Source organism: Bos mutus, chromosome 4 (assembly GCF_027580195.1).
Source record: "Bos mutus isolate GX-2022 chromosome 4, NWIPB_WYAK_1.1, whole genome shotgun sequence".
Lineage (NCBI taxonomy): Eukaryota > Metazoa > Chordata > Mammalia > Artiodactyla > Bovidae > Bos > Bos mutus.
In genome coordinates this window covers 56,830,086-56,844,938 of record NC_091620.1, presented here as the reverse complement: position 1 = coordinate 56,844,938, position 14,853 = coordinate 56,830,086, and the positions used below count along the sequence as shown (strand labels likewise).

General features: G+C 38.7%; 1 protein-coding gene across 2 annotated transcripts in view; it reads right to left on the bottom strand.

Moving 5' to 3' along the window:
- Window positions 1-14,853, bottom strand: part of NPSR1 (neuropeptide S receptor 1) — a 152,580-nt gene that overhangs the window by 109,721 nt on the left and 28,006 nt on the right. For both annotated transcript variants that reach the window (XM_005889111.2, XM_014483724.2), the window contains exon 2: window positions 13,724-13,856. In XM_005889111.2, coding sequence (XP_005889173.1) covers window positions 13,724-13,856 — 133 coding nt within the window. The remainder of the gene's footprint in view (window positions 1-13,723; window positions 13,857-14,853) is intronic.

Genomic DNA, 14,853 nt, shown 5'->3' with positions numbered 1-14,853 from the left:
TCCACTTTTTTTCTGGAGAAATAACTAGTAGTCCATTTGATTTAGGTCAACAAAAGACAAAAGAAGAAGATGGCCACCAATTCAAGGAGAGAGGCCTCAAAAGAATCTAAACTTGCCAATATCTTCATCCAGGACCTGTAGCATTTAGAACTGTGAGAAAAAAAATTCTGTTAAGCCACCCAGTCTGTGGTAATTGTTATGGCAGCCCAAGCAAATGAATACAGCATCCTATAACTAATATGAAGAACAAGGCTGAAGGAAGTGACTTCTATAATGTCAGAGACAGCATCCTTAGTGGCATTCCTGAATTGCTAAAGCAAAATCAAGCCCAAGGCTTATTCTGCTGCTGAAATTTGCGTGAGGAAAGCAAAATTGTCCCCTTTTTTGCTTTATTGTTTCAAATGTAACTTAAACAGTTGAACCAAATACATCACTGTGTCCTTGGTATCTGCAACTAACTGTAATGACATAATTAGTGCTTAATATATTTGTTGAAACACTAAAGGAAGGAATGAAAGAATAAGCCACAAACGGAACTGTAGTGTGTTGATCAGGGAAGCCCGGTGAGGCAGCAAGCAACAGAGGAGTGAATCAATCTTATTATCACTAGTATTATTACATTCCATTGGCAATTCTCCTTCCATATGGATGAGGACCCAGATAGTACCATTATTAAGCGAAACAGAGCTAATTGATAAAGGCAACCTGTACTCATTATGACAAAAGTTGTTTAGTCAGCAGACATCTGAAGGTGTAAAAAAATCCCCTCAATTTCTACAACTGCAAATTTCTAATTAGAAGCACAAGACTGCTTAGAACCAGATCACTTCTGATCTCTTAAGCCCATCCGGATAGCTTCTTCATTTTAGAGTTGAGAAAACAGAAGGCTTAGTGAGGTGAAGTGCCTTTTCCAGGTTACATAGTGTGATGATCAAGGAGCAAAGGGAGAGAATAAAAAGAAACCCAATTTCTCTGAAGAAGAAGAAGATTTTCTGGGATAAGTGTTCATTCCTTTTAGTTAGATTATTCCCAGAGTGATAAGGCAATACCTTCTTTTCCTGCTCAAGAGAAACTGGTTTTCTTTACAAACATAGACCACCTCTTCTCAGAGTAGGGAACAATGATGGCATTGTGTAGCCACTGTAGGAATAATCTAAATGAAAGACACGCACTTGTTCAGATGTTAGCCAATCAAACAACTTTTAGTGGAATGACTGAGTCATAAAGTAGTGAAATTTTATAACATGAAGTAGAAAAGAACACACAAATGTCAGAAAAAAATCCTTAAACACAACCCTTTAGTTCAGGAAACATGCTTAAATCTTAAGCAGTGTTTTGTGTTCTTATTACATTGTAGAAAAACTCTGACATTTTGGCAAGATGAAAGATGAGGTAGTAAGACGTGCTCTGATGCTCAGTTGTGTCCAACTCTTTTGACCCCATAGACTGTAGCCCCCCAGGCTCCTCTGTCCATGGATTTCTCCAGGCAAAATGCTGGAGTGGGGTGCCATTTCCTCCTCCAGGGGATCTCCCCAACCCAGGGATTGAACCCATGTCTTTTACGACCTGTGTCTTTTACATCTCCTGCATTGGCAGGCAGCTTCTTTACTACTAGCGCCACCTAAGAAGACATTGCGTGCCAAATTGCTGCAGTCGTGTCCAACTCTTTGCCATCCCATGGACTGTAGCCTGTCAGGCTCCTCTGTCCATGGGATTCACTAGGCAAGAATGCTGGAGTGGGTTGCCATGCCCTCCTCCAGGGGATCTTCTCACCCCAGAGATCAAACCCGAGTCTCTCATGTTTTCTGCATTGGGAGGTGGGTTCTTTACCACTAGAACCAGCCACCTGGGAAGTAGTAAGTCATTAAGTAAGTTGTAAAAAGAGAAATACTGAGAAGTTGACAGCAATAAAAAGGCACTAGATAATATAAAGAATGAATGTTTTGAAACAGCTCAAAGGAGAAGCAATTTTTAAGAGACTTTAGAAACGTTAAAAAGTAGAGTTTTACACTGCTAATCAAAATCAAATCAATCATTAGAAAAAGTTTTCGTAGTTCTTCCAAATATGGAAGAATAGGACCAATATATATAATTGGTGAGAGAAAAGGACCATAGTTCCTAACATATGGATAGTGTTCCTGAACATAAGATCAGAACTAATGGAAGGTAATCAATATTCAGACAAAAATAAAATGAACTTAGAAATCTCTTTAATCTGCAGATCAAAAGAGCTTACTTGGCAAAAAGCAGAAGTGATACAACAGATCAATAAATAGATATAACCAGGTAAAAGTATGAATACTCAAAAGAAAAAACGTCTGATAAGCTATAAAGGAAGAAATTCCAGACTGCCTTCATACTTCTCTGTAACATGAAACGCCAGGAGTCAATAGAGCAACGTCTTTGGTGATATGAGTTGTGAATTCAACATTTCCTCACCTATGTTTTTATTTTTGGGAGGCAAGAGAAAGTCTTTTTCACTAATGCCAGGTTCTTGAGAATCCTATCCTGAAGTGGGAAAAAAATAAGCGCTCAAAGTACGCCAGAAAGTTGGGAGCTCTATCAAAATAAAGGAACCAAGAATGGGGAAGCCAACTATTGATAATCTTTGAAATATTCAAATATAGAAATACTTGTTGATAATTATTGCAAGTATAGTCATAAAGCAAAGGCATTTATGATAAATATATTTTTAAATGAGGTTTTATTAAAATGCTTAGTCCAGTGTGTGAAAAATGAATGCAATAAAAATTAAATAGATGCATTTAATATTAGTATCGCGTGGATAAAATTTAAGCAAGTTAATAAATGAAAGTAGAAAGATTGTGTTTGTCCATGTAATATTAAGCACTCAAACCTGTATTAAAGATATAAAGACTTTAAGAACCAAGTAACAGAATGCTAAAATTTATAAAATAAATATTGATTAGAAGATACTGGGAGAAAATGAGAGAAAGTGTGAAAGTTTTTAACAGTGCTTTTAGTTACTCATGACATAGTGAATAGGCAAGAAGTACATATATGGAGATACAGAAAATTTGAATATGATAATCAGAGACAATTCAGAAAGATAAGTACGAAGAATATATTGAAAAACTAAATATACATATGGACAATGACCAGACTATATAAAAATGGACCTTTGGCCCACAACCTGCAGTGATCAACTCAGGAAGCCAACCTACTATCTATAGCAGCCTGTCTGGAAAACCAAGCAATAACTGCTATAGTGATTTGCCCCAAACAGCCAGCTCATGATTAAAAACCGACAGGTTCCCTATTTAATAACCATTTCTGCTTCCAACTTAGAACCAATTGAACAAAGCCAAATATGCAATGTTAACCAATCACATAGATGTAATGCTTCTAGTTAGCCTGCCTACCACTTCCTGTGCCAACAGCCTCCAATCAAGGCACACCTGGTCTTTTTTTTTTTTTCCATTACAAAGCACTCCCACTCTTTTGCTTATCTTTGAGTGTCTGCCAACATAAATGACAATGATTGACTCCTTTGCTATTGTAAGCTCTCAATACACAACCATTGCTTTTTCTCATTTAGATGATTTTTTAAAATTTCCACAACTTTAATTATTATTAAATGAAATGAAATGAAAAATTTAAGTCTGAGAAATGAAATATTTCCTGCCATATCAATAAACAAGGATGTCACAATCATCAGCAATTCCAGCCCTCCAGTGTGAACTGTTGAGTCCTAAGGGCATTCAAGAAGAAGAATACCTGCTATCTGTGTATCTCAGATTAAGTTGTGTCCAACTCTTAGTGAACCCATGGACTGTAGCCTGCCAGGCTACAGCTCCTCTGTCCATGGGATTTTCCAGGCAAGAACACTGGAATGGGTTGCCATTTCCTTCTCCAGCCTGCTATCTAATAGCCATCAGATTGCAGCCAGTCCCTATGGTGAGCCTCAAGGGAGCTCAGAATGTGAAAAACACAGGATACTGACCCCAGGATAACTGAGATGCATATGAAAGGAATGATTTCAACAAGCTCAGACTCTTGCATCTTGCCCTACATAGAAAAGTGCTAAATTCCTTAACCTGGGATATCTGATTTTCTTTAATTAACAATAATCTTTTGATGTTAAGACTACCTGCTCTTTGTTGTAAAATTTCTATATAACCTGGCTCTCCCCTTCACCTCCTCAGAGCAGTTCTCTCAGGATTACTTGAGATCCTGTTTCTGGGCTTGAAGTCCTAAAAACTCCCACCAAATCAAACATAACTCTGAACTTTCAGGTTGTGACTCCTTTTTTTAAGTTGACATGTCCTAATTTTTAGTATGTATCAAATATTTTTCAAAAGAGCAGGAATTCTTCTAAAAATACTCTCTGACTGCAAGGCAATACAATTAATTGTGAATTACAAAATGTTATAGAAAAATACTCATCTGAAACTTGAAGATAAAAATAATTGAAACCTATGAAATGCTTATTTCATAGTGAAAGAGGAAATAAAAAAGCACTAAATATTTGGAAAATAAAACAGTAAGAATTAATTCATGAAATGTACAAATTTTGGGAAAAATTATCCATAGTCTCAAGCATTTCCATTACAGAAGGGAAGGATTACAAATAATGTCATCAAGATGGCAACACGGATCATTCCTGACTACAGTCCCCCTCACAAGAAGACCAACTAGCCGCTGTCCATAGACAGGACATGATTATGAAAATGGCTGAACACAGAGGTGAGGTGAAATAGCACCTTGAACCACAGAGATCAAGAAGGACCCTATTATAAGGGTAATGGGAAGAACTACACTCTGACTGCATTGCCCCTCCCCAGGCAAGCACAAGGCCACACCTGAGAGGGCCCTACTGGGCCTACAGTTTCTCCAGTGGGGAAGAAATATACCAAAGTGAGCATCCACTTCCCCCAGTGTTGCAGGATGCTTCCCAGGATGCCCGCTATGGTCTCACTCCTCAAGGATCACTGGGGAACTCTGTAGGGTTTGACTCCTGTGGATCAGAAACAAACAAAAGGAGGGTGGACCCAGAGCAACCAGTGCTCAGGTCTTGGCAGACCACATTTCTCTTCTCACATGCATGAGAGCAAAGATCACAGATGGTGACCCCATTTGGCTAGGGAGCTTAGTCATTATTTTTGCCTGATTTGGGTTGCAGGATATAAAATCAACATACAGAAGCCAATTCCTTTTCTATGCACTAACAATTATCTGAAAAAGATGTAAAGGAAACAACCCCATTTCAATAGCATTCAAAACAATAAAATGCTTATAGGTAAATTTAATGAAGGAGGTGAAAGATCTGCACACAGAAAGCTGTAAGATATTGATTAAAGAAGTTCAATAAGACACAAATGAATGGAAAGATAACCTCTTTCATGGATTGGAAGATTTAATATTATTAAAATGTCCATACTACCCCAAATAATCAGTAGGTTTAATGCAATCTGTATCAATATTTCAAGGGTATTTTTTCATAGAAATAGAAAAAAATTCCTACAATTCACATCAAACCACAAAAGACCTCAGCCAAAAATAAATAAATATTATAAAGAAGAATACATGGTATATATACACAATGAAATATTATTCAAACCTAAAGAGGAGATCCTCCATTATGACAATGCACAAATAAATCTTGAAGGCATTATGCTAAGTGAAAGGGCAGAGAAAGACAAACGCTGTATGTGGAAACCAAGAGAAAAAAAAAACATAAACTCAAAGAAACAGAGGACAGATAGGTGGTTGTCAGGGGTGAGGACTGGGGGAAATGGGTGAAGATGGTCAAAGGGAACCAACTTCTACTTATAAGAAGAAGTAGTTCTGGGGATGTAATATACAACATGGTGACTGTCGTTAACAATACTGTATTGTATATTTGAAAGTTGCTTAGAGAGTAGATTTTAAAATTTCTTGACATTCTTCCCCCCAAAATTGTAACTATGTGAGGTGATGGTTGTTAACTGAACTTATTGTTATATATACATATCACATATCATTACTTTGAACGTGTTAAGCTTATTGAAAACAGTATAAAAAAGTAAATGAATGAGCAGAATTCAAATCATGAACTGAGTATGAATGAAATGAACTGAGTACGCAACTCAGTGAAATCAGCTTTGTAAGTGGTCGTGAACTCTATGTATGACCTTGAACACCTCACTCTTCCTGGTCTCACCTCCCTTGCTAAACCTTTCGGTTTTCTCTGCTGTCAGATAATTGACAGGGAGCCTTTGGGGGTGGTACATTCCTTAGTTTATTAGTAAGTTGCTCTCCAGAAAGTGCTTTGAGGCAAAGCTAATTTCCACCAATGTGAGAAGATTTGGTCTTATCAGAAGAAAGTTATTTGAATATATGCCAAAAAATATGTTTTATATCTTTCCTTGGTTGAACACTCAATGGGAGTTACTCTCATTAGCTCCCGTTCTTTATGGCCTTTGAATAAAACAGACATCAATAAAAAAGATGATAAATGAATAATAAATTTTAATTGGCACTTTGGCTTATAAAATACAAACAGTCATTAAATTCATCCAGAAAATTGTTAAAATGGATGTGCTAAAAATTGCAGAATATGCCAAAATAGCAGCTTTAAGATCTTCTGGTTTTCTTATATTCTCAAGGCTAAATCCTACAATCAAAATTTCTAATGGAAGATATAGAGAATTAAGTGTTTTTTGAAGGGATCAGAAATGTGGAGAAGAAGGAAGTGAATTGAAATATATGCGTGTAAAACTAAAAGAATTCTTCCATTCAAATGTAAATGATGTGTTCTTTGTTTTCACAAATACGTGAGTGCTGCTATAGGGACTGTGGGGAAAAAGAAAGACAAGTAGATGTGGCTGCTTCTTTGATACGCTAGCTAGGAGGGAAGAAAATATTCCTTTTTATTTTTGAAATGATTTTTTAAATTTATTTATTTTTGGCTGTGCTGGATCTTCACTGCTACTTGGGCTTTTCTTTAGTTGTGGAGAGTTGGGGCGACTTCCTTAGTTGCGGTGGGCTTGTCATTGCTGTGGCTTCTCTTGCTTCAGTGCACGGGCTCTCTCTGGGTCACGTGGACTTCAGGAGTAGTGGAGGCACATGAGCTCAGGAGTTGTGGCTCCTGGCCTTAGAGCGCAGGCTCAATAGCCGTGAGCTTAGTTGCTCCATAGCATGTGGGGTCTTCCTGGACCAGGGATCAAACCTGTGTCTTCTGCATTGGCAGGCAGATTCTTCACTACTGAGCTACCAAGGAAGCCCTGCTCCTTTTTACAATAAGCAAATTAGATTTGAGTAGGTGTGGACTGAATGCTAACAGATGAACAGAGAGAATCCATGCCCTCAAGGAACATGCCCTAATGTTATTGCAAATAAATAAGGCTTCCGTTTGCAGGATCTTTGAAAAATAAGACTCAGTGTGGATCTGTGCTGGTGGCTTCTAGAAGGTTTGTCTCATGACATCATCAGCTTTTAGCCTGGGTGACCTAAAATTGCCAGAGACCAAATTGCCAATAGCCGTTGGATCATAGAAAAAGCAAGAGAGTTCCAGAAAAGGATCTATTTCTGCTTTATTGACTATGCCAAAGCCTTTGACTGTGTGAACCACAACAAACTGTGGAAAATTCTTAAAGACATGGGAATACCAGACCACCTGACCTGCCTCCTGAGAAATCTGTATGCAAGTCAAGAAGCAACAGTTAGAACCGGACATGGAACAATGGATTGGTTCCAAATTGGGAAAGGAGTATGTCAAGGCTGTATTTTGTCACCCTGCTTATTTAGCTTATATGCAGAGTACATCATGGGAAATTCCGGGCTGGAAGAAGCACAAGCTGGATTCAAGATTGCCAGGAAAAATATCAATAACCTCAGATATGCAGATGACACCACCCTTATGGCAGAAAGAGAAGAAGAACTAAAGAGCCTCCTGATGAAAGTAAAAGAGGAGAGTGAAGAAGTTGGCTTAAAACTCAACATTCAGAAAATGAAGATCATGGCATCCGGTCCCATCATTTCAAGGCAAATAGATGGGGAAACAATGGAAACAGTGACAGACTTTATTTTGGGGGGCTCCAAAATCACTGCAGATGATGACTGCAGCCATGAAATTAAAAGACACTTGCTCCTTGGAAGAAAAGCTATGACCAACCTAGACAGCATATTATAAAGCAGAGACATTACTTTGCCAACAAAGGTCTGTCTAGTCAAAGCTATGGATTTTCCTGTGGTCATGTATGGATGTGAGAGTTGCACTATAAAGAAAGCTGAGCACTGAAGAATTGATGCTTTTGAACTGTGGTGTTAGAAAAGACTCTTGAGAATCCCTTGGACTGCAAGGAGATCCAACCAGTCCATCCTAAAGGAAATCAGTCCTGAATATTCACTGGAAGAATTGATGCTGAAGCTGAAACGCCAATACTTTGGCCACCTGATGTGAAGAACTGACTCATTAGAAAAGACCCTGATGCTGGGAGAGATTGTAAGCAGAGGAGAAGGGGACGACAGAGCATGTGATCGTTGCATAGCATCACTGACGCAATGGACATGAGTTTGAGTAAGTTCTGGGAGTTGGTGATGGGCAGGGAAGCTTGGCATGCTGCAGTCCACAGGGTCACAAAGAGTCAGACACGACTGAGTGACTGAACTGAACTCAACTGAACTGAAGGCTTCTGTTTTCAGGATCTTTTAAAAATAAGACTCAGTGTGGATTGGTGTTGGTGGCTTCTGGAAGGTTTGTCACATGCCATTTTTCATCGTCTTTTAGCCTGGGTGACCTAAAAGGACATTGGCCAATTTGAAAGTGACAAAAGTGTCTTCCTTTGATGCACTAAGTTCATGTCTAGAAATTTTCTTAACTGAGTAATAATGCTTGTCAGATTTAATTGTGAGAATATTCATTGCAGAATTGATGGTAGTAGCCAAAAATTGAGGACAGGGTTCTCTTATAACTCCACTGGTAAAGAATCTGCCTACAAGATTCTTTACAGAGACCCGGGTTCGATCCCTGGATCAGGAAGATCCCCTGGAGAAAGAAATGGCAACCCACTCCAGTATTCTTACCTGGAGAATTTCATGGACAAAGGAGCCTGGTGGGTTATACAGTCCATGGTTCGCAAAGTGTCAGACATGACTGAGTGACTAACACTTTCACTTCTTTCATGTAAATAGACAACAATAGGAATGTATCTACTTAATGTACAGTCATTCAGTGGATCACTGCAGTTTTTGGACATGAAAAGTACTACCTGCCAAGATATGAGGTCTGAAGAAGAAAGCATAGCATCTGGTAGAAGTATCTTCAAAGCAGGGAAATGGATGGTTAAACAGAGATGCACTGTCTAAACTTCTCTTTCTTGAAGGAAACTAAAGTACAGAAGACAAGCTGTGCCTGAGACTGCTACTTACTTCTGTTCTCTCTTAGGAACAGAAACGATTTTATTCTGGCCAATGGGTTAAAAACAAAAAAAAAAAAACCCAAAAACATTTACTTCTTTATATTTTAGCTTCTCTTTAGTTAGAGATGGCAAATAAAATGCAAGCATAAATTAATGGGTGGGAATCCTAGGAATGCCAGCTAAGAGGACAGGTGGTGGGGCATGAGCCCCTCTTGTCCTTTCCGCTCTCTGCTTTTCTGTTGACTGGAATCTGGGAATGATGGCAGGAGTTCTAGCAGCCATCTTGAACCAACAACTGACCATGAGCCATATACCATGAGCTGACCTTGCGGTTGAACATTCTTTAATAGAGTAGAAATATAGAGAAGCCTGAGTTTCCAGTGATAAGGAAATACAATATGAGCCCTGGACTGCCTACGTCCAGAATTCTTTACATAAGATGAAAATAAATCCTTGTAGACTTAAGCCACCTTTATCTGGATTTTATAGATATTCAGCTGAATCTAATTCCAACTGATTCACCAACTAAGTAAATCAGAGACCAAGTGGAAATCAAAAGGTTCCTCAAAGAATCACTGTAAATAGGAGGCTTTTGTCAGGAGAGTCATGATGGACAATATTATTTAATGAAGAGTATTAATATTGCTTTCAGGTCAGTCGCTCAGTCGTGTCCAATTCTTTGTGACACCATGGACTGCAGCATGCCAGGCTTCCCTGACCATCACCAACTCCCAGAGCCTACTCAAACTCATGTCCATTGAGTTGGTGATGCCATCCAACCTTCTCATCCTCTGTCATCCTCTTCTCCTCCTGCCTTCAATCTTTCCCAAAATCAGGGTCTTTTCTAATGAGTCAGTTCTTTACATCAGGTGGCCAAAGTATCGGAGCTTCAGCTTCAGCATCAGTCCCCCCAGTGAATATTCAGGATTGATTTCCTTTAGGATGGACTGGTTGGATCTCCTTGCTGTCCAAGGGACCTTCAAGAGTCTTCTCCAGCACCACAGTTCAAAAGCATCACTTCTTCGGTGCTCAGCTTTCTTTAAAATCCAACTCTCACATCCATACATGACTACAGGAAAAACCATAGCTTTGACTAGACAGACCTTTGTTGGCAAAGTAATGTCCCTGCTTTATACTATGCTGTCTAGGTTGGTCATAGCTTTTCTTCCACGGAGCAAATGTCTTTTAATTTCATGGCTGCAGTCACCATCTGCAGTGATTTTGGAGCCCCTCAAAATAAAGTCTGTCACTGTTTCCATTGTTTCCCCATCTATTTGCCATGAAGTGATGGGACCAGATGTCATGATCTTAGTTTTCTGAATGTTGAGTTTTAAGCTTTTTCCATCCTCCCCTTTCACTTTCATCAAGAGGCTCTTTAGTTCTTCTTCACTTTCTGCCATAAGGGTGGTGTCATCTGCATATCTGAGGTTATTGATATTTCTCCTGGCAATCTTGATTCTAGCTTGTGCTTCCTCCAGCCCAGCATTTCTCATGATGTACTCTGCATGTAAGTTAAATAAGCAGAGTGACAAAATACAGCCTTGATGTACTCCTTTCCTGATATGCAACCAGTCTGTTGTTCCATGTTCAGTTCTAACTATTACTTCTTAACCTGCATACAGATTTCTCAGGAGACAGGTCAGGTGGTCTGGTATTCCCATCTCTTTAAGAATTTTGAATATTTAAGAATATTGCCTTACCCAATAATAATTGTTAGCATTTACTTTTCTCAATTAGAAGAGCCAGGTATAAAAATGTCTCTGAATTTTGTTTTCCAAATATGTCTGTCACTGATGATGTCAGTTGAATCTGATGATTTAAGAATATGTTTATGTGAAAAAATTTGGTCATCCTATGAACAACATTGGAGAGTCAAAGACACCTGGTAGTAGCTGAAAGTTTTAAAAATATATTCAACTTTAATATATTTGCTTTGTTATAATGCAGTCTCTCTCTGTTGCCAGAAACATTTGGCAAAGTCTTTTAAACATAGAAAGTTAAGTTTCTGTGGATAATTTTTAAAGAAAATAAAAGAAAAGAGAGCTGAGTGCCTTGTTAGGGTCAGTCTGGCTTTTTAAAAAAGAAAGACTAACTAGGGAAGGTGAGATGTTTATAAAAGAGAGCAAGAGTTCAGCAGAGATAGCAAGTGAGAACCAGAAGTGACAAGTAAAAATATAAAGTCCAGGAAATTTGAAGAAATCTTGGGGAGGCCATTAACATAACATAGGATAGGAGACTCAAATCAAATTTACATGAATCACAAAGTGTAAGATCCTTCAGCTGATACTGGAGCAACCTTCTCATATGTGCTACTGAAGACTCCGATGTGTATTCTCAAATCCCTTACTACAGGATCTGAGATCACGGTGAAATGTGAGTGAAGAAAATTTTAACATCTTACATAAGAAGTTAGCCCATTCTCAGGCCCTAGGCAAAGTTGCTGTCTCCAAGAATTCTTCACTTGAAATGCTCCTGATCTGATTCCTTGAGTTTTTCCGTAGGGAATTAACAAATAAAAAACAGACTATCTAGAACACTCATGAGAAATTAAGCCCGGGTTAATGCAGCAGACGATGGATTTCAGTAGAACACACAGCTCTTCTTTTTGAAAATAGATAGTGAGATTTTAGTTGTTCGTTTATTATTATTTTTGACAATACTTTAAATTCTAAACTGATATCCTTAACACCTCCTAAATTCTTACACTCTAAAAGAATATATGGTTTCATAGAATCTTGGTTACAGCACTGTAACTGAAAAAAATATGGTGAAAGTAAGTTATTATAACCTCATCTAAGAATTTTACATTTACTATCAACAGATGATTCTAATTACCCTTTACCTATCCTTTACATGCATGCTATGTCACTCCAGTCATGTCTGACTTTTTGCAACCCTGTGGACTGTAGCCTGCCCGGCTTCTCTGTCCTTGGGATTCTCCAGGCAAGAATCCTGACCCAGGGGTTGAAACTGCATCTCTTATGTCTCCTGGCAGGCAGTTTCTTTACCACTAGTGCTCCCTGGGAAGCCACCTCCTACACTCTACTCCTAGTGAAAAACGGGGCTTGTCTTTATAGGAAAGACTGAAGGAGTTTCTTTCATCACAAGTCCCACTTTTGTTACTCGGGGGACTCCTCTTCCATCTCCATATTTCTCAGTAGTGCCCTTGTTTTTCACCCTGGTCACTGTAGCCTGACCTAAACAGATGGGCCTCCTATACTTTGTTAAAGAGAAAGAGGGGAATTTCAGGATATCAACAAGGTATGGCTAAGGTTTTCTTGTAAGTTACAGTGTCATATGTTTCATATATTGGAGTTTAAGACCAAATTCCCAGGAACTCTCATGGCCATTATTGCAACTGAGAGCACAGAACAGGTTGAAATGTACCTAACAGCCCTTCCTAACAGTCATCTACCATTGCTTCTTGTTGGCACTTAACACTTATAAAATTTTTTTTTTTTTTTTTGCATTTGCCCTCAGTAAGATTCAAATTAAAAGCATATGACAGCTACAGCTGTCTTAGGCTGGACCATCCAGGAATCCCATCTGCCCACTCTCTTCTCTGGCCTGTGGCATAAAACTCCCTCGGTTATGTTTTCCTTTTGAACATGAGCCCTACCAATTTGGACTCTACTCATCTATGTGGGGGTCTTTCTTTCATAGATCATTTTTAAACGTGAGAATATTCCATCATTCTCTTTCTAGGTGTGATGCATTCACTTTTCACCAGTACTGGTGAAGTCGCTCAGTCGTGTCCGACTCTTTGCGACCCCATGGACTGTAGCCCACCAGGCTCCTCCGTCCATGGAATTTTCCAGGCAAGAATACTGGAGTGGGTTGCCATTTTAAATCCACCCTTACGCATCTAAATCTAGCATATGATCCTTGTACTATGCCCAACAGTGGTGTTACATGTCACTTACATTTCAAAAGCAATGCCCACAGATTTAAATTTGCCAAGTCCTTGAGACTTAACATTTATTACTGAGTAAAGATAATTCTGGTCCATTTTCTGGGGTATATTCTTTAAGCCCATCATATGGTATGATATGATAATATTACCTTAGTGAGCCATGGAGGCTGCTGTGTACAGGGAAAGTAGAACCTTTTGGTAGCACTGACAATGGTATACTCAACTTTGTTGTTTAGAGAGTTATTTTTATAATGGAACCTTATAAATATTTAAATATGTTAAATTTGTTGGAAGAAAAATTCAAATTTGAGTTTTATATCCCTACAGAAATGATTCCCAAATCTGCAGCTGCGTTTTGGACTGGTAATACACCAGTTCTGTTGGTAAATTACTTGACAGTGAGGAGCCATGGGAATTCTCAGCTCATTCCTCTCCTGAAGTTGCTTACCTGTGATGGCCAGCTGAGTCACAAAAAAGGTCATTCTCGACTTCCTCTTCCTCCTCCATGTAGAGAACAGCACAAGGGCGTTTCCAACAATGGTGAAAACAAAGAGGACCCACAGAGTCATCAACTGCTCAGTCTGTGAAAAACAAAGCAACACAAAACCAGTGTGAGAACCCTAGGACTTTCCAGAAAGCAAGGCTCAGGCTTTGTTGTTGAAATGTCTTCCTCCTGGTCTCCTGTCCCCCGCCTGTCAAAGCTCTGCTCTCAAGAGAACAAAAACACAATGGTCCTTATTTACACTGGCAGCGGTGTAGATTGACGCAACCATTAAAAGGATCTATTTAGAAATATATGTCAGCAGACAAAAACATAGGCACAATATTCTTTGGCTAAGCAATTTTAAGCCCATGTGAGAGAATTCTAGGTGTTAAAAAGAGCACTACAATCACAAAGATGTATCTATTTATTGTAAGAAGAAATTTGAAATTGTTTAAAGATAACAGTATAGTTAAGTAAATAAAGCACTTCAATTCAGTGAACTATTATGTAGCTATTAACAGTGACAAACCTGAAGATTATGTGGCAACATTAAAAATGCTTATAATATAATGGTAAGTGGAAAACATAATAAAATTATATATTGGGTATGATTACAACTCTGCAAAATTATACATGTAGGAAAAGAACTGAAGTGTACTAAAATGTTAAGAGTGGTTATTTTAGGGTAGTGTGATTATGGGTTTTCTAACTCTTTTTCCTTTGACCGAATTGTATAATATAGGAATATTAAAATTCCACTGAGAAAATGTATAATTAGTAAAAGTGAAAAAAAAGTAGGAATGCTACTCATTCAAAATGTCAAGTTCTTTATAAAAAGCTTTCCATTCTCTCTTTAATGGAACTTTCCAGCTATCTTAAGTCCAAAGCCCAGAAAAACAGAGGCAACAGGATGGGCTGGACACAGGGACTGGGGAGGGCTGGGCTGTGGGTGAGAACAGGGAGCCAAGGGGACCCAGAGGCAAGTCAGAGATCAGAAGCGAAGAGACTTCAGCCCAACATGTCTGGGCGGAATCCTGATAAGAATGTGCATGTCTAAGACCAGGATGCAAAGTGTTCCTCCTATTTGGAGAAGA